The sequence below is a fragment of the Silurus aristotelis genome, assembly GCF_946808225.1.
Source record: "Silurus aristotelis genome assembly, chromosome: 18".
Classification (NCBI taxonomy): Eukaryota; Metazoa; Chordata; class Actinopteri; order Siluriformes; family Siluridae; genus Silurus; species Silurus aristotelis.
Genome location: NC_139591.1, coordinates 5,533,164 through 5,553,394, shown reverse-complemented (window position 1 = coordinate 5,553,394; position 20,231 = coordinate 5,533,164). Strand labels below are relative to the sequence as shown.

The window sequence follows — 20,231 nt, the reverse complement described above, 5'->3', positions numbered from 1 at the left end:
AGTTCACCTAGAACCATGTTTCACTGCCAGTAGGTTATCTAGATAATCTAGAACCATGTTTCAATGGCAGAAGTTCACCTAGAACCACATTTTGAAAAGCAGTAGATTATCTAGATTAACTAGAACCATATTTCAAAGGCTGTAGTTCACGTAGAACCATGTTTCAATAGCAGTAGATTATCTAGATCACCTAGAACTATGTTTCAATGACAGTAGGTCATCTAGAATAGTTATTTCATTCATGTCCTATGTAAATCAGCCTCACCTACAATCCATAAATGTTCTAAAGCATCGAACTGGTCTAAAGTGTAAATGTGTAGGTATTTGCAAAACATTGGTTTGGCTTTAATGCTGTGAATACTCTGAAAAGAGAGATATGATCAAAGAGTGTGTAAATGCTCTAAAAGCCATTGGATGAGCATGGTGTCTTACATCATTTATCAAATGTAATATGTTAGCAGCCCACAACATAAATCATGGCACTGCCCTAGTTTGCTATGTGTGTGGGAGAGCAGAAAAAGGGTAGCGAGAGAGTGAGAAACAGAGAGAGAGAGAGAGAGAGAGAGAGAGAGAGAGAGAGAGAGAGAGAGAGAGAGCACAACAAGAACTAAGATAGACAAAGGGAGACGCATGAGAGATAAAGAAAGTGGGTATAATTGTGTGCATCACTCTCGCTCTCTTTTCCTCTGTGATACCGTTGACAGGCTGCTCGTTTGAAGGCCCATACATTACATACCTCTAAAATTTCTCAAATAACAGTCTGGGTTTTTTTCTTTTTAGATCCACTGTAGTTTTGCAGTTAAATCACATAACACAGAAAAAAAAAACCCTCAAAAACCAAACACCATAAATCAATTTCGCCCAATACATTGCAAAAAGCAGAACCCTAACACTAAACACATTTCATCCGCCAACTAAAGCAATAAGTCACCGGTCACTCGGATCCCTTCCGTCCTAATATCTTTGGGTCAGCCTCACTCACCTTTCTTATCCCCAAAGAAGAGAGTTTGCTGTGCTGGGTTTGACCACTGGAGGGAAGTGTTGTCATTATGATCCACGCGACAGGTCAGATTGGCCGTCCCTCCCTCTGTCACCGTCACATTCTGGACAATTGGGAACTGGCCTTGGGCTCCTGGGAAACAGGTGTGGAGAGAAAAGCAGATTGTGGTCAGGTATGCACACAAAGTGGCCTCACAGGGAAAGAAAAGAGCTTAACTGTTACTGGGTGTTAGACGGTGTTACTTTAGTACTTTAAAGTAAAGTATTTCCATTTGGTAAGACTTTTACTTTTAAATATCTTACTTTTTACTCAACTACATTTTGCAAAATCAAGTCAAGTCAAGTCAAGTCAAGTTTATTTGTATAGCGCTTTTCACAACAGACATTGTCTCAAAGCAGCTTTACAGAAACCCAAGCAAATTGATTCATGCACAATGTGAAAACCTTGACTGGGGTACATGAGGAATCCAAACTGGTGTACTTGTTCTACATCTAACAAGATATGACACAATGTTCCGTAGTGACAAAAGAGCGAAGGGGTTTGGCTTTAGACTTGGTGCGTAACAAATTTTATTAGCCTTTGTCTCTTACTGGACACTGGGTGACTGTGTTTGTGGAACCGACAGTCTCCTAAGTGCCCTTGAGCAAGATAGTTTGGCATGGTCTAAATTAGCATAGCATAGAGAAGTAAAAAAAAAATAAATAAATAAATATATATATATATATAATAATAATAAAAAAAAATTATTGGAAACTGAAACACGAGGAGCTCGCAGTAGGTGCCCATGAAGCGACTAAATAATGATAAAAACAATCCATCAGGGTCAGTCCCTGAGACGCAAGGTGTCACGTTTTAACGAGAGAGTGAGTAAAGCTTTAGCTCCGTTAAGAAATTATTCACAAACTGACATCTTGTGTGGCACCCCAGGGTTGGAGAACCCAATAATAAATGACCTTGCACTGCGGAGGAATGCAGAGAGGAGAGATAATGAAAATGTGTGCATATATAAAGGAGTCCCTGGAGAATAAGTGATAGATGAATAATCCATGCGTATTTATAGTGCGCCAATGACGCGCCTCATACCACAGGGTCAAAGTCTATGCCACAGACGGCGTGTAACAAGCACTCAGGACGGGTAATAGATATCACACTGAGACAATGAGGGGTCCGAGAGGGAGGCGAAAGAGGAAAGGACTGTCATATAAATGCGCATCAACATCCCTAATGGAAAGCTTACGGCATACAAAAAACTTTGACTTTGGGAACATGGTTTTGAGTCTTGCACCTGAAGCCACTATATAAAACACAACAAAGCAGGAAAGGGAAATATTCAATAATGTAATCTGGCCAAAGCAGTTTTATGCCAATTTGTAAGATTTTTTATTTAGATTTTTTAATAAGAATACATATACACAATCAGCAATTCACACTACACTAGCTCGTCTGTTGGATTCGGACCACACAGGCCAGCCTTAGCTCCCCACATGCATCAATGATCCTCGGCCGCCCACAAACCTGTAGCCGGTTCACCACTGTTCCTTCCTTGGACCACTTTTGATTAATTAAAGCAGACCGGGAACAGCCCACAAAAGTTGCAGTTTTGGAGACGCTTCAATGCACAGTCGTCTAGACGTCACAATTCAGCCCTTGTCAAATTCACTCAAATCCTTACACTTGCCCATTTTTCCTGCTTCTAACACATCAACTTGCTCACTTGCTGCCTAATAAATCCCACCCACTAACAGGTGCCATGATGAAGAGATAATCAGTGTTATTGATTTACCAGTCATAATGTTATAATGCCATAATATAAGCGCTAGTTGGTGTATATTCACAGTATGGAAGTAAGCAACGTGGTTGATGAGTTGACGATTCCTGCTCATTGCCTGGTTCAACCTAACAAGCTCATTCCATTTCTTCCATGTGGGAACGGGGGGCATTTCATGGTCACACGAGGTCATACATATTAAAACAATTTCTTTCTGTTCAAGCACAAATGGTGCAACGATTTGGGGAAATAGGCCATTTTTTGTGGCGCATTTGGTAAAACCCAGTCATAAAGCTGAAGATCTTTTTCCATATCTTCAGCAGGCCTGTCTTCTCCTCCACACTGTCACCATGGCAACAAACTTTGACTGTGGTATGCTGGTATTTTGCTTATAGTTACAGTATATCTGGATGCTTCCAAATGTAAGCCTTTTGTATCTGTAGTATATCATATCCCTTATTCTTTCAAATATGTATGAAATAATAGTACGAAAACAAGCACCTCACATTATGGTACATTTAGAATTGGTTTACTATCACACAATTAGTATTCAGACACTTAAACAATATATATTTATATATTACTTAATATAAATGTAATATATATGAAATGTTTATTTTATATATTTCTTCAAATGTATAGATCATTTCAATTTGTACAAAATGTAAACAAAAAATAGTATTCATGTATTATGAAGTAAAAAAAAAAAAAAACATCAGGCTTTAGACTTTTAGACTTTAGATGTTAAACAAATGTCTCCTGACAGGAAGCTTGGCAAAATCAACAATTTTTAATCCACTAAATCCACTTAAAGTATTTAGAGAGTCAATGTGATGACTCTTCTGTTACTACAGAAATGCTAATTTATTACATGCACAAAAAATATATACAGTGTAAGCTTTACAGCCACAACTAAAACAAAAACAACACTGATAGCAAAGAATATTCAGACCCTACAAAACAACATTAATATTTTGCTGCAAAGCTCTGCCTAATGGTAGACGTATTCAGATTTTTTGCAGTAGCGTGGCTCTAGTATTGCCCCTTCAATTTCCCAAGGTAATGTTGGTTCATCTAATGGATTTACAATTATAAGTCCTTAATTTATTTTCAATTGGATTCAAGCAAGACCAGGCAGATTTTTTTTTTATGGTTTAAACATCCACCTTCTCCCAAGTTTCCATTTCTTGTTTGATTAAATACTCTTTAATCACTACTGTATGTATAGTCTTCCTGAGAAAAGACTATATTCTGTTTCCAAACAGATAATACAGATAATACAGTTCTCTCTCCAAACATTATTGCCAAAAAGCTCAATTTTCCAGTTTCGTCATAGGCGTTCAGATTTGTCTAAACGGTTTTTAAGCAGAGGAGACTGGTATAGGAAATAGGTGTGCAATGCAATGCTTATCATTGTGGCTGTCAGGTCGTCCTGCAACGGTTTTTAAGTGACTGTTGGCTTGTTTTTACATCATTATTAGTCTAAGAGCATCTTGTACAGTCTTCCACTGCCTTCCATAAACTTTCCACCTGTATATTATCAAAACCAAATGTACTTACTGACAGGGATTTTGAAGCTATTTGGCTCTGTATGTTTTTCCCATTCAAGAGCTGTTTAACGATGTTCTCCCCGAGAACTTTATGTTACAGGTTTAGTTCTGTTTTTGCCGTACTCACTCTATTGTTTTTGAAACGCTTTTCAGTGTGGCTGATGGGATTTGTGCTCATTCAGCCAGAAAAGCATTAGTGAGATCAGGTGATGTCGGGTAATATCGCCTTAGGTACAGTAAGCATTCCAATTCATCCACAAATGTGTGCAGAGAGGTTGAGGTCAGTGCTCTGTGCAAGCCATTTGAGTTCTTCCATTACAAGTTTGACAAACTATTTCTAAATGGACCTTGCTTTGTGCACAGGGGCACTCTCTGGGTCTCTTAAGTTCTAGTATAAGGAAGATTATGATGATAGAGCATGCTTTCCAGGCATGTGTGTGCTTACAGCTTTGTTGCAAGGATCTGAGGGGAAAAAACACATATGGTTATGATGGTCTTTGAAAAAGTAGAGTTGAGAGCAAATTGAGGACAAATACTATGTGCAACAAGCCATTTTATAACACCAGACATATACCTGTATAAAATAATATATTTAATTTAGAGGTATATTGTGGATAGAATATAGAAGTATTGAGACAACTGACTTTTCCAGCCATATGTGTTTCTTCCTCAAGCTTTTACCACAAAGTTGCAAACGTGCAATTATGTAAGTTGTCTTAGTTGCTTTTATGGTGTCTTCAACTGAACTAGGAATCCCAAACCTGTTCCAGCATAACAATGTTCCTGTGCGCAAAGCCAGCTCAATGAAGATATGCTTTATATTGGTTTGGTGTGGAAGATCTTGAGTGGCCAGCTATAGAACTCTATCCTCAACCCTATTAAAACCTTTGAGATGAATTGGAACACTGACTGCACCCCAGGCCTCCTCACCTCACCTATATCAATACCTGACATTAAAGGAGACTAAATGTGAAATGGGAAGTCAAAAAAGGTTTTTACGATAAATTGTGTCCACAAACTTTTGTCCATATAGTGTAAATATGCTCGTACTCGAGAGAGTGAATCCATATGCTTTAAACACCTGGTTTATTTATTTATTTATTTATATATTTATTTTTGTAATCCTCACAATAAAAAAAGAGCACTTCCAAATGTTAGACATAGTGTGTCATTAAAAATAAACTTGAATTTGTGTGTGTGTGTGTGTGTGTGTGTGTGTGTGTGTGTGTGTGTGTGTGTGTGTGTGTGTGTGTGTGTAAGTTGGAGTTAGCCATCTTTGAAGGCCATTTGAGTTCTAGCTGGGATCTGAAAAAAAGACATGGATGACTGTAATTGATTATAGGCACATGTCGGTAGACTCTTCATTAATCAACTAACTAATAGAAAAGAGAATTTTAGGAATAACTTATAGGCCTAATAGAGTTCAAGTTAGAGAAAAAAGTGCATTGTTATGAGTCTACTTAATGTATAAGTACTTGCATCAACATTAAGGAAAAAAACACTTCAGCAAACTCAAAGTGGCTAATTTTGTGATGTTTGCCCTGTGCACTTTTCCTTCAAGAAGAGTGAATCAATGATTTTCAATGACTTGCATAAATTCCAGCCTTCTGGCTCCTGGATTGAAGAATCTGATGGTTGTAAGGAGTGCTGTGTGCCTGTGTGGAAAAATCTTGGCTGTCCTACACTTCCATGTCCATCTCTCATATTTAGAGTCATCCACTGGCTGTTAGAATAGAATATCTTTTATTTGTCACATATACATTAAAGCACAGTGAAATTTTTTCTTCACATATCCCAGCTTGATCAGAAGCTGGGGTCAGATCACAGGGTCAGCCATGATGCGGCATCCCTGGAGCACAGAGGGTTAAGGGCCTTGTTTAAGAGTGGCAGGTTGGCGATACCACGGCTTGAACTCCTGACCTTCCTGGATAACCCTGCGCCTTAACCACTGAGCTACCACTCACCCGAATTTGTTGAATTTGCCATTTATTGCTTTTGCTTGAAAAAAAAACGAAGCTAATGAACCACGCAGCCACAAGTAAGAGCCATTTTCACCTATGTTGACACCGATGCCGGGCTTGACTTAATGAGCCTTATACTGAAGAGTGGCGGCAAGTCCCTCTAAAGAGGATGTGTCATTTTCAGCACTGATTAAACTCTTCCACAGAAACAGTGGAAGTTAAAAATGGAAGAAGAAAAAGGAGAAAAAGTGAGGCAGAGATGTATCTATGTTAGTCTAGGTAGGGAACATGCATTATTCATAAGGGTTTTTGCGTGAAGCATTGCCTGCCAGCAAGTGTCTCTTCTTTCTTCCGTTACTCCTACCCTTTCTCTCCCTATTTTTCCCTCCCACCCTGTTACTCTCTCTCCCCCCCACTACTACTTTCCACTCATAACTCTATTCCACATATTGTACTCTCGCTCTCTTTCACTCTCTCAGTCTCTGTCTCTCTCATTACTGGTGGAAAGACTTCCAAACTGTGCAAAGCTGTCATCAAGGGTAACTCTGAAGAAACTAAAATAAATGACAAATATTTTTGGTCAATATTTGAGATTTTCTAGCCTTTACTTTTCCTCTAAATTTAAGGGAATAGCAAAAAAGTAAGAAGTAAAAAAAAAAAAAAAAATCTCTAGTCTAGGTGTAGGTGCATTTAAACATTTGGTTGGTACAACATTCAGCATGCACCATCTGGGAGAAGACAGAATGCTCCGAACGTTGTTATTTTTGCCACGAAAGAAGCACCTTCATAACCTTTAGCTTTTTTCGATATGCATAAATACTGATGCAACTTTTAAACTTAAGTCTCGAGTCGAGAATGCAAGTGTTCAGGTCAGCCGTGACGACGAGAGAAAACCTCATTATTGCTCTTTACTTTGTGTTCCTAGACATCATCGTTTAAATGCCTTGAATGGACCACTGATCTCGACTTGCTCTGGCAATGCCCAGAGCAATCAGTGCAGGGCACAGCTGTTGTAATGAAGTCGAATTTTTACTCTGCTATTGCCTTGAGCTGCTGGAGAAAAGCAATTAAACATCACAGCGACTTACTCAAGAGATGGAATAATAGACTGATGAACACCGGGGCATTAAGGTTACGCTTTATGGTCTGGGTATGATCGTGGGCTTAATATGCCACATTAGGCTTACTATTATAATTTGCCTGTGCCTATTATTGTGACATTGTTCAAAAGCACAGAATCAAAGCTCAGACCTGGACACCTTTTCCCCACTCCTCCTGGGAATGGACTAAAAGCATAGGTTAAAGCCCAAGTCTTCTATATGCTGGAGAAAATGGAGGGCCTTTTTAGTATTATCTGGGTGACCGACATTCTATTTTCTCTCTACATGTGCACATATATGGTGTGTTTGAAGAGTGTTGGGAGAATTTGCATTAGTTTTGTCGCCCTTCTGTCCCTGCTGCGCTGCTGCTCCTGGGAGATTCGGCGCATTGTGGTGATTTGATTAGAACTGGCATATTCCAGTGTTTGCTTAATTGAGCAGTGAAGTAAGTTCTTCCGCCCTTCCCTCTAGCCAGGCCTGGCTGATTGAGAGGCGCCTCCCTAGGGATCGGTGCTGTCTGAGGTGGGCCACAACCCCTCTATACCGGTGCCTCTCTTGCCCACTCTGTCAATCAGCTAATTTATTTTCCCTATCTCACCCTCTCACTATCTCATGCCTTCTGTCTCTCAGGTCCATGTGTAAAATTAGCTCCCTTCTTGACTGTCCCACAGTGGGAGAGAGAGACAGAGAAAGGCAGGGCGGAACTGTTGAAAGAAAATAGGTTAAAAATAAGAGAAGGAGCAAAGAAGGAAGAACAAACTTTTTTTTTTATTTCCACTAATGCATATGTATACACCTTAATATGGTGTAGGAACCATTCCCACTATTCACCTTCCCAGTCTGGCTCAAAGATTTGATAACTGGGATAAATGACAGATAAGAAACTAATTTATCTGTTATACCGATTGGCCCACATGCTAGAGTACAAATGATATTGATAGAGATAAGGCTGAACGATGCTGGAGTATTCCTTCAAGAAGCTGCAAAACACGGGCTGTGCATGTGCTTGTGTGTATGTGTCTGTGCTCGAGTGAGAGCGAGAAAGATTGCTGCCGGCCTCCACCTTAAATCCTGGATACTGCCGTAACCTTTTAGAGGGGAGCCTGAACAAGCTGACCTTTAGCAGAACTCTGTAGCTTTGCCCTGCCTCTGCAAGACCCTGCAGACTGCCTGGGGGAAGACAAGCCTCTAACCTTTAGCCTGGTTACACGCATGCACGTACACATACACACACACACACTTCCATAAAAATAAACGATAGAAGGTAAGAAAAGGTCATCTTGAGAATCGCCATGGTTTATCATCTGAGATCTGCTAATATGAAGGAAGTAAGGTAAATAATGTTACAAGCGGTACATAGAGGAAGATGGCATTTTCCTGTCATGCAGGAACCGAAGTGATAACAACAAGCCCGAGTGCCTTTTCAGCCATAAGTGAGTCAAAGGAGCTACAGGAAATATTAATTTAAATCTCGCTCTGCATCTTCATCCCCTAGATTAGCCAGGTCGGCCCACGCAGGGGAAGTTATTGCAGACTTGAGACCCAACAGACAGGGACATGGCCGTGGTTGTGCTTGGGCCAATGCTGCCAACTCTGTCCTGTGTGTAGCCAGATGTTTAGAGCTGTATGCCAAGGCATAGAGAGGAAAAAACAGATGGCATTTGGGTGATCTATCCCATCTACCCCCTTCCAGTTTCAACAAACAAGGCTCCAGACAATTATGCATGCTTCTGACCCAGAGCGTTTATTTAAGACGTCAGTGAAAAAAGCTGCAATTGGAATGGTGTGCGCTTAATAACTTTCTTCCTCGTCGCTGCGAGATGCTCTGAGGCGCAGTGAAACACCTTTCTCCGGTTTGGAGGAGGCAGGCAGGGGGTAGCTGTGGGATGGAAGCTTACCTGTCCTTGATCATTTCCTTCCCCAGCAGAGACAGGCTTTTCTTGCGATCGATGGGGTGGTTAATGAGGACGGCGGGGCTCTCTGTGGTGAGAGGAATCGGGTTGCTTGTTATGCGGACTGAAACAGAGCCACGCTCATGTTTTATATAAGACCTGAAAAAGCTTCTCTATTTCTATCTTATTTTGGAATAAGAAAAGTCTCAGTTTAAAGCTCCAGTCAGGTATCTCTGCAGGTGGCGGTCTAGATTTTTGATTCGGGGATAACAACAAAAACAACTAAATCACAATTTAAAAATATGAAATGGTTGTTAACTATACACAATTTTCTTCTTTTAGTCTGCATTACTACTGTGCTGTTTTAATACTGTGTATAATTAGATGCATGGAGCTCACATGTATGCACTTAATGTGTGACATGATCTCAGTTTATATACCGTATTTTTCGGACTATAAGCTGCTACTTTTTTCCCACGTTTTGAACCCCGTGGCTTAAACAACGAAGTGGCTAAATAATACATTTTTCCTAGGTTTTTCCCGGTTTCACAAACTTCAAGCCAAAAAACTGAACCAATGAAATTTCCGAACGGAAACGAAAAAACGCACCTCACCTGTGTTCTGAGCTGCACGGCATCGGGAGAAAAAACTTCCATCGGGTGATTTTTAAACGCACGACGATGCCAAAAGATAAATTCCCGAGAGAAATAGTTGTGAAAGGAAGGAGGAAGACAGTGAACAATGACTTTCTTGGTCGGCTACTGTTTAGATACAAGCCGTTGTAGCGCGTTGAGTCTGGGTGAAGGGAGAGCTCGCTTCTGGCAGGCTATTCCCAAAATACCGCTATGCTCCTAAAGGAAGCGCAACATATTTCACCCGTTACACCGTGTGTAACGTGTCTTTCGTTAAAACCTGTGTAAAGTACATTAGTGTAGACAGGTGTACACGGCTCATAGACAGGTGTGGCTTATTTATGTTAAAAATAAAAATATCTGTAAAATTCAGGCTTATATATGGGTGCGCTTTATAGTCCGGAAATTACGGTACTTCTGTTTCTTTGAGACCCCTGTAATTGTTAGAGAGTGTGCATTTTAATAGCTGAGCATAGGAGACAGCTACCGATGTGGTGTGATTCGATGTAATACAATGCAATGGAAAAATATAATGCTATGCAATTCAATGTGGTACAGATAGTTCCCTTTTACTTCTATGGTTCAGACAGACAGCAAATCATGAATTTACCTAAGTGCCTTTTTTAACTTCTAAAGCTAATTTCTGATTAGATACAAATGTAGGCTCATTTCAGATCCACACCAGGAACTGATGTTGTTCAAGGGGCTGAACACTTGAACACAAAGCACTGTAAATGCAAAACAAACCCATTTATTTTTCACCAGGGCTTGATAAATGAGTGTGGAGATAACATTCACTCAGCTAATTATCGATGTACACTTGATCTGAGCATTTTTTATTACAGATACCTAATTGCTAACATCTGCAGCATTGTTGCCTAATTAAGAGTTTTTTCTTTCCCCCAGAATGCCCCAGTGCAAGGGGGGAACTAGCAAACACGGAAATGGGGCTGATTTTCCAGGTTTCATTTTGGGAATAAATGTAATTACACACAGGGGGAAAAAAAGGGACGCGCCACTTCCAGACAGAGGCAGGGCCCCCACTTTCTAAGAAAACACTATAATTTTTGATTCCGAGAAATCAAATTAATTTTCAAACAACAAAATGACCTGGCATCAGCACTTCCAGTCTCATTTACACAATTAGTGCGGTGCACAGCTGTTCCTGCCACTGTAAACAAAGCAACAACATGGAGCAGTTTCTTCAGTGTAGTAACACTAATAGCCTGCACACACACACACACACACACACACACACACACACACACACACACACACACACACGATTGTGTATGCGCAACTACACACCCGCTCATGCACCCAGATAAACTAGTCATCCCTCTCTTGCTTGTTCATTGAATGACTATATATTTTTCACACTCAGACTGCGCACAGGTGGTTATGATTACTTTAGTACCAACTGCAGCTCACACATTCAGCCCACTTTGCATCTAACAGCCGGTCGTTTCAGGTCTAAAACGCAGGTGGTATATTTTTTGCTTGCGCCGAAACAAATACCTCTATGTGTTAACCTGCTGGGAAGTGAACCCAAGTGCATATAAAAGCCTTTTCACTGTCATCCATAATGGATTTCTGAAACTGGTGACGTTGGTTGGAGGCCTCGCAGTGTGACAGATGGTGAACAAAAACTATACAAACAGAGGATAAGCCACACAGGACAACCATGTAGCTACAGATACACAGATAATTATTAACACGAGCAAAGTGCAAGGTTTGCTCAGTAACACTATTTGCAAGTCTTTGCAAGGACTGATAAAAGGTTCTGGCTTATTTATATTTTGTCAGGAATGATGAAAGTAGTAATTGATTAGAATGACATTGTGGTAATTTGCAGTGGATGAGAAACATAATATTTTGACAATAGTATTCATACTGTAGTATGTCTATTAGCGATGGTATGATTCACCAATAAAAGTTATTGTCAAGTCGAGTCAAGTCAAGTTTATTTGTATAGCGCTTTTCACAACAGACATTGTCTCAAAGCAGCTTTACACAAATCAACAGTTAAGGTGAATGATGTGAATTTGTCCCTGATGAGCAGCCGTGGCGACTGTTTGTCATATTGTGAGTCATATCGACGTGAAGCATCGATTTTAAAAAGTGTGCATCGGATACAAGTTGGCATTTGTATCCCTATGCATCGATTTTAACATATTTGCATCGGTAAAAACTCATTTATTTATACATAATCATTAGTAGATGCACTATTCTGTTATTATTTAGAAAGTGACCAATAATTTGGGACCAATATTTTATATGTAGTTGGTTTTCTTCTCGCTAAACTGTTTCTCGAGCGCGTTCTCGCAGCACCACTGCTGCTACGTGAATATGACTTGGAGACCGAGGCGTGTCCTCAGAGTCACATAGAATACAGATTAACATGGCAGAGGCAGAGCTGCACCCTCCTGCAGACATCACAGGAAAAGAACGTCTGTATGTATGTATGTATGTATGTATGTATGTATGTATGTATGTATGTATGTATGTATGTATGTATGTATGTATGTATGTATGTATGTATGTATGTATGTATGTATGTATGTATGTATGTATGTATGTATGTAAATTGATTTGGATAAAAAATGTGATTCGCTGTCTGTCTGAACCATAGAAATAAACGTGGACCAAGTGTACCATGCAGAACTGCAAAGCATCACATTTTTCCATTGCATCGTATTGCAGTGAATCACATTATGTTTAATCAAATCGTTGATTGGATTCATATGTATCTTTGATGTATCATATCGTTGGCTATGCATAGGTCAAGGTCAAGAGTCTTTTATTGTCATTTCTACTATACACAGTGGTACACAGTACACAGTAAAAACGAGACAACGTTCCTCCAGAACCCTGGTGCTACACTAAACAACATAGAGCTACAACACACAACACAAAGCTACATAAAGTGCATCGAGTGCAAACAGTGCAGCCGAAAAACAGTACAGACAGACAACACAAGACAACACACATACCACAATATAGAGGTGTGAATCGCATCGGTCTCAGCTATGGAGATGCACATCCCTAATGTCTATTATTATTAACGATTAAAAAAAAGCACTGATGTCTCCTCCAGGGTGTATTTAGGGTGTAATCTCACACACTGTGGGATTGGATTTGGATCCATCATTACCCTGACCAAGATAAAGCACTTACTGAAGATAAATGAATGAATTACTGACTAAATGAATGAAAGTTTATTAAAAAAAAGTATAAGTGGAATCTAGACGTGTTATTACATGTACTCTTTGCCAGGCTCTCAAGTGCTAAAAGAGAATTTGTTCACCCTATCGTTGCAGGATAGCAATTTTGTATCTTGAAAATGCAATAACTGTGTGTAACTAGAGGCTAGAGAGCAGAATTGGTCATGAAATTGACTGGGAGAAATATCATACTCTATCCCTGTCACAGCGATCTCCACTAATCAGGCATCTTGCATACAGAAGAGGGCAGATAGCATTGATTGGGATATTGTAAACGGAGCTCCTGAGGCAACCAAAATTCCTATCCCTTTTCTCTCCCCGGATCTGCCTGCTTCGTCCTGGTGCCCTGCCTCTGAATGGGGTTCTTTTCGATTGGAGGCCATTATGTGCAGTTCGGGAAATTTAAGAATCAATGGCCTGGGGATCCATGAAATTACACACAGTAGTTTTGAAAATATATTTGGACTGTAGTTAATGTCAACAGTTTCTACAATGGTTCAGGACCACAGGTTGCATTTAATCAGCTATCACTGCACACCTCAACAACGATGAGCTGTAACGAATGGACATTCGGTGACACTAAGATGAGAATGGGTTCCCATTTGAGTCTGGCTGATCTGAAGGTTTCCTCCTAATGCTATTTCAGGGAGTTTTTTTCTTGCCATAGTTGCCACTGGCTCACTTATTACTCATGACAAAATTACAATTATAAATGACAAACTTATACATTCTTTTATAACTGCTTTATCTCTGTAAAGATGCTTTGAGACAATGTTCATTGTTAAAAACGCAATACAAAACAAAATGTAATGATAAGGGATTTTTTTTTTTTTTGTGAAGGAGGCAGGCAGACAAATCCAGACGAATTCAGCGAAGATGGGCTAATCAAAATACACAAAACAGGAAACAAGGTGAGATCGAGAAGCGAACAAAACTAAGCGGCTCGCTGAAGAGCCGAGTACACACTGAACATGACTTTGCCTGGCGCTAAGATCCCTCGTGTGTTGAAATATACAAACTAATCAAAGGTAAATTGAAAACAGGTGCAAGCAATAACGACACATGAAGGACACAATCAATGACAATACAGGCACAGATAGAACACAAATCAACAAAAACACATTTGGAGCGTGTGTAAGTGAGTGAGTGTGGGAACTCAAACACTCAATCTAACTAAGAACAAACCGGTGTTCTGTTTTTTTCTTTTTGTTTTAACGACCCGAGCAAACTTTTCTCTGTAAATATTTAATACTATGGCTCTCAGGGTCCTGGTGACTCAGTGTTTAACAATGTGGCAAACAATAGCAATGAAATGATATAACAGCAGTGTGAAGGACACGACACCGTATTAAAGAAGACGAGAGTAGGAGTCATAAAACGAGGGTTTAGTTTTACCACAAGACCTAATAAAATAAAAGTCAGAAGTAAAATCCTGATTCGTTCTCCACGACACTGAAGCAAAAGCTACTATACGAAACAAGCAGCTTTGCCTTGGCTTTCCGTGTTCCCTAATAAAAAAGCGAAGCTACTTTTTACACACATGCAGTATTTCAGGTGACATTTTGTTTACAAGTTGATGTTCGGAAAAAAGCTCGTGCCATGGGCCAGGCGATTGCCAAAACCCAGAGACTCGAGACCAGGTGCAAAAGCTCTTCAAAACAAACAAATGAGTTTGCTACGACGTCTGCCAAACGTGGATCGCACACCTCCATTTGGATCAATATAAATATGAGCACATGATGCCAATACCTCTATTAGATTGCAAATAAGATGAGGGGACGTCTCTTTGGCTCAGTCATCTACAATACACCTCCTTTTCCATTACTAAAGCCATGGATTTCCTATATCGTTATAAGAGATGCATTGCACTAGACATGGATTACCGTCTAAGATGAACCTGGATGCAGTTTGTTCGAACAGATGAGAACACCCTCATTCGCAATGGAGTTTAGACCACGAAAACAACCAATCCAAGTGTGTGAGCTCTCAGATCAGTTCCAAGAGAACTCTAGCGTGGGTTGATTGCAGGCAAGTGACTTGATTCGAAATCAACCCAACTCCAGGAAGTGAAGTGAACCAAACATGCCATATATTATTTTGGAGATGAAAGCCGCTAAACCGAGCCGTGAGGCACATACCGAGTCGAAACCCTCACGCAGAAATGTCATGTGTTCTAGAGATTTGGATCGAAGAACAAAAAAAGTGAAACAATATGCTGGATGAATGCACAAAATGTTTTCAACTATTTCTTGTGTTCCGCAAGATGTTTTCTATAAGGCTAAGAATTGCTTGTTTTTTGCTGTCAAATATTTTTTCAAAGGATTTATATCTAAGACCAGGTAGCAAAAAAAAAAAAAAAAAAAAAAAAAAAGTTTAAACATTATAAACCCAGCACAGCACAGTATTTTAATCACATTTTGCTTTGATTCATGCATGACAAATGAACAAATAGGAGCCCATAGAGGTCTATTTGAACAAAAATAAAAGCTAATCAGACATGGCATTGCTCCACTTTGTGCTTTTGTCATCACCATTACAAAAGCTATGGCTATTACCAATGTAGTCATTTAAAAAAGAAAGTCAGGGTAACCTTTTCAAAACAAGACTGCACAAGCCTAGCTTTGCCAGAAAGCCATCACCTGTGCAGCATTTTATCATGCAAATGGCAACAGCATGAAAACCCTAACCGTTTAATATGGCTGAAGAACCTGCCTCAGAGCCTGAAGGAATTCTGCTTTGATTATTGCTCACTTCGTGGTATCTTTTTCTTGTGTGTATGTGCATTTTATAAAAAGAGGTGCATGTATAACTGTATAATGGACTACTGTGTGTCCTGCTGTGTAACAGTGAAATCTGTTCTGAATATTGTACACTATAAGCATCATAAGCAATACAAAGGGTTTTTTAAAGGCAAATAAATTTTGACATATCAAATGTGTTCAGATGTTATAATACATCGCTCACTGTTAAAGTACTGTAGTGTGTATTAACGTACTGTCTTCATTAGAGGTCAATAAATTTTGGTGATTAATTGGCATCAATAGTTGATTGCTCAAACTAATGGCTATTTTCAAAAATCCATACCGATAGTTTTTCCGGCTTGCATCTATTGCTGTCATTACAAGAGTGGCCTCTAGGGGCGAATCCCTGATGCCACGTGCTGTTTCTTTTTACACGGGAGACTGCGCACTGCAGGGGGAGCGCTATAATATATTTATTATTATTTTGAATTTGTTAATTACATAATTATTATTAATTAATATATTCATATTTATTTCATTTTCATGATTCAGTACTGTTTTTTTTTTTTGTTAAGTTCAGTACATCGATCGGTTATCGATAAGTACGATCCCACCTAGCTATCGGTAAAATTCACTACCAGTCGACCTCTAAACTTAATGCTGATGGTCATGGCTGGGACATGTCAGCTAAATTGTTCAAACGAGGTCAGTTAAGAGAATCTCAATGTAAAGTATTCCCACTATATCGAACGTAGTTTTAAATGTCTATTTATATGCATAGCTTTTATTTTCAGTCCACGAAACGCCCAAAACAAGCAGTTTCAGGACCCTTTTAATATTGCACGTTATAACTCTATAACAGATGGGTATTGTGTGACATTTCTTGCCATGTATGACTAATTGGAGAAGAACGAATGAGAAGGTGAGCACCTTGAGAAGTTGCTCTGCAGCGCTTCCTGAGCTTAGCATTTGGAAAAAGTAACCTTAACTTGAAAAAAAAGAAAAAAAAAAACAGCTGACATTAATAACGAGTGAGTTTTTGGTTGACATGTGGCACGGCGGAACAGTGAGTAAGCACAGCCACCTCACAGCTCTGGGCACTTTGGTGAAATTCACCATACTCCTCCACATTCAGAACTTTTTTCCTGTTTCGCAGTGGGGCCACTGAGGGGTTTGACAGGCGTATTTCTTACCACTCGGTTTTCAAGGAGATGACGGTTACTCCTTCCTTTATGAAAGTATCCGTGTGGGATTGCTCTGAGTTCTCCAGTTTCCTCCTACCTCTCAAAAACATGCTGGTAAATGGATCTTTAACTCGAAAGTGCTGCTAATGTGAACTAGTATGTTCATGTGTGTCTTCATACTTAATTCCCACCTTTACACCAAGTGTTCCAAACATATGCTCTTATTAACCCCATGACCCTGACCAGGAAAAAACAAACAGTAAAAAAATACAAAAATAAATGAATGTATGGATGAATAAATGCTTGACATGCCACATCACCACTACATACGACTACAACCCTATATGGATCAGATTACTCGGTAATACGTTTTTTTTCTATGTCTTGGCAGCAATAATATTACCACAGGAGCAATGAGTTTCTAGAAGATTTATTTTCTATGAACCCGGATACATCATGAGTTAAAACCACTCTCCATTTACAACATGGCATTCAAGCAATTTGGAATAAAATAAATTATGTAGTATATGAGAAGGATGCATTTTTCCTTTCATGACTCAGGAAGTATTCAATAAATGAGGGAGGGTCACTTATACACATACACAAGACTGACTATAGCCTGTAACAGCAATTGAACTATTTTCTTTCCAACAGGAGGCAACATCTGCATAGTAAATCATGAACAAGACTAAATCGATCAAATCAGGAGAAAAACAGTGTGTAAAAAACTGACCCTTGGAGTTGTAAAGTCACAAAAGAGCACCTGTAAACTAGGAAATCATTCAAAGACTCTATTTAAATTTAATCCAGTATGGCAAGGGATTATTATACACCGATCAGGCATAACTTCATGCAGACCGGGAACAGAGTTGTAGTTCTGGAGTTGCTCTGACCCAGTCGTCTATCCATCACAATTTGGCCCATTTTTCCTGCTCCTACAACGTCAACATTGAGAACAAAATGTTCACTTGCTGCCTAATATATCTCATCTTCTAACAGGTGCCATGATGAAGAGATTGAGAGCATACCATTAATTAATCAATTCCAATCTTTATATGAAAATTTATTTGGAAACTTTGCACATCTGTTTAACTAATGCAAATGTTTAATCAGCCATTCATGTGGCTGCATAACGGTTCATGCAATCATGCCCAAAAGTCTCTACAATTTACACAGAATGGTGTGCAAAACAAAAAACATCCAGTAATAACAGTATTTTTGACAATGTTTGGGTACGAGTAGACAAAGAAGAAAGTGCCAATATCATTATCAGATATGAAGCCAGTGGTGACAGAATTATTTCACATAAAGATGGTTTATTTTAATATGTCATGACAACTGACTTGAAAGCTCAATATATTACCATTATACACCGATCAGGCAGAACATTATGACATTATAACATAAAGACTGGCAGAATGCATAACACTGATTATTAATGGCCCACATCACCAGAATGTATCACACTATTTACTGTTGGTTATAATATTAGGTTATAAGAATATTGTGTGTCACATGTTTCATGTTTTCTTTATAGATAGAAAATCCATCAGAGAACTGGTATGTTTGGATACATGAAAATATTCTTATCACTTGCACCCACTCGTCTGCATCACAGGTCTGAGTTATTAACAGAAAGTATCACTTTTTTGCATTTTCAGTGAGATCTTTTTATTACTTGGCATTGCCTTTCTTTTTTTCTTCCAATTTTTTTATTTTTTTTTTATATTCACCATCTTGCTCCACATTCAGAAACTTGTCCTGTTCTGCAGTGGGACCACTGAGGGGTTTGACAGGTGTACTTCTCACCACTAGGTTTAAAAAAAAAAAAGATGACAGCTACTCCTTTGTTCATGTAACAAAGGAAAGCTAAGATGATGAAGCGACCTGGCAGCAAATAAACAAATCTGGAAATGATATAAAAACCAAGATTCACATTGCGGTAAATGATAACACCGTGAATACAGTCAGCTCTTGAATGTACTGCTTTTGCCAAAAAGTGAAGCTCGGAGGTGCTAAGTAGTGTAAGGTACAACGCAGAGTGGAAGTGATGATGAACAGAAAGAAAAGCAGAGAAGGAGAGGGATGACAAACAGAATGGATAGCTGCAAGGAACTTTTGGTAGTGAATTGCACTCGTCTCGCTGGTCTCTGTGGGAGGAGAAGGCAGCGTCTGGCAGGCTTGTAGAAAAGATAAGCGAGTTATCGCTACACAGTTTATTGGGAACGGTGTCCCCCCATTAATCAAGGAGCTGAAAAGATGGAGCATTCCACTCACCTTTCACTTTGTTTTTCGTTGCCGCCGCTGGAAAAGCAGAGCACAAACATTGGGGAGGGAGGGGAGGGTGAGAATGGGTGAGGGAAAAAAAATGGAAGGAAGAGAAAAGAGGAGAAAACAATTGGTTAGAGTAAGCTACACTCAAACACCAGCCATCTAACATACTATGCATTGTTTTCCCAAAAAAATATCTATCTATCTATCTATCTATCTATCTATCTATCTATCTATCTATCTATCTATCTATCTATCTATCTATCTATCTATCGATCGATCGATCGATCGATCGATCGATCGATCGATCCATCGATCCATCCATCCATCCATCCATCCATCCATCCATCCATCCATCTATTTATCTGTTTATCTATTATATGTATTTTTCCCAGCTTTGCCCTCATTCACATTTATTGTCGTGACTGCATATGATTTCATTTAATGGAAGTCTTCCGGTGAAAAAAAAAAAAAAACACATCGTCTTTTATGTAAACAACAAAAAAGACACCAGATCAGCTGTTCCACTGCTTAAACAGTTTTCAGCGTAGCTTGGTCACTGTGAAATGTTTTTTTGGCGGCTGTACGGGATACGAGTTGCAGTGTCAGATTGCCTTTGTGGAAAAGGGCGTGACAGCGCAGGCAAACAGCAATGCTCAGCTGTGCTATTAGCTCCTGATTGACTATTGATCACAAACAACACTCCGCTTGAGCTGCCCCAATTAGCGATGCGCTGCATGTCTTTGATGGCTTCATGGGAAAACATGGCTGAGTAAACATTAACATAATTATGCCATTTGATCTTTTGATTTGTTTGCCTGGCATTTTTTTATTTTTTTTATTTTTTTTTTTTTTTTCGTAGCCCAGACTTCAAACCGTCCACAATGTCAGTATGAAGACGATGCAAA

The 20,231-nt window shown here is 39.3% G+C and overlaps 1 protein-coding gene across 4 annotated transcripts in view; it reads right to left on the bottom strand.

Moving 5' to 3' along the window:
* Window positions 1–20,231, bottom strand: part of cadm2a (cell adhesion molecule 2a) — a 380,897-nt gene that overhangs the window by 82,770 nt on the left and 277,896 nt on the right. For 2 of the 4 annotated variants that reach the window (XM_083568236.1, XM_083568238.1), the window contains exons 2-3: window positions 19,330–19,356; window positions 983–1,132 (exon numbers count right to left, since the gene is read on the bottom strand). In XM_083568236.1, the coding sequence (XP_083424362.1) occupies window positions 983–1,132; window positions 19,330–19,356 (177 nt within the window). The remainder of the gene's footprint in view (window positions 1–982; window positions 1,133–19,329; window positions 19,357–20,231) is intronic. The other 2 variants (XM_083568237.1, XM_083568235.1) reach the window with 1 other exon arrangement.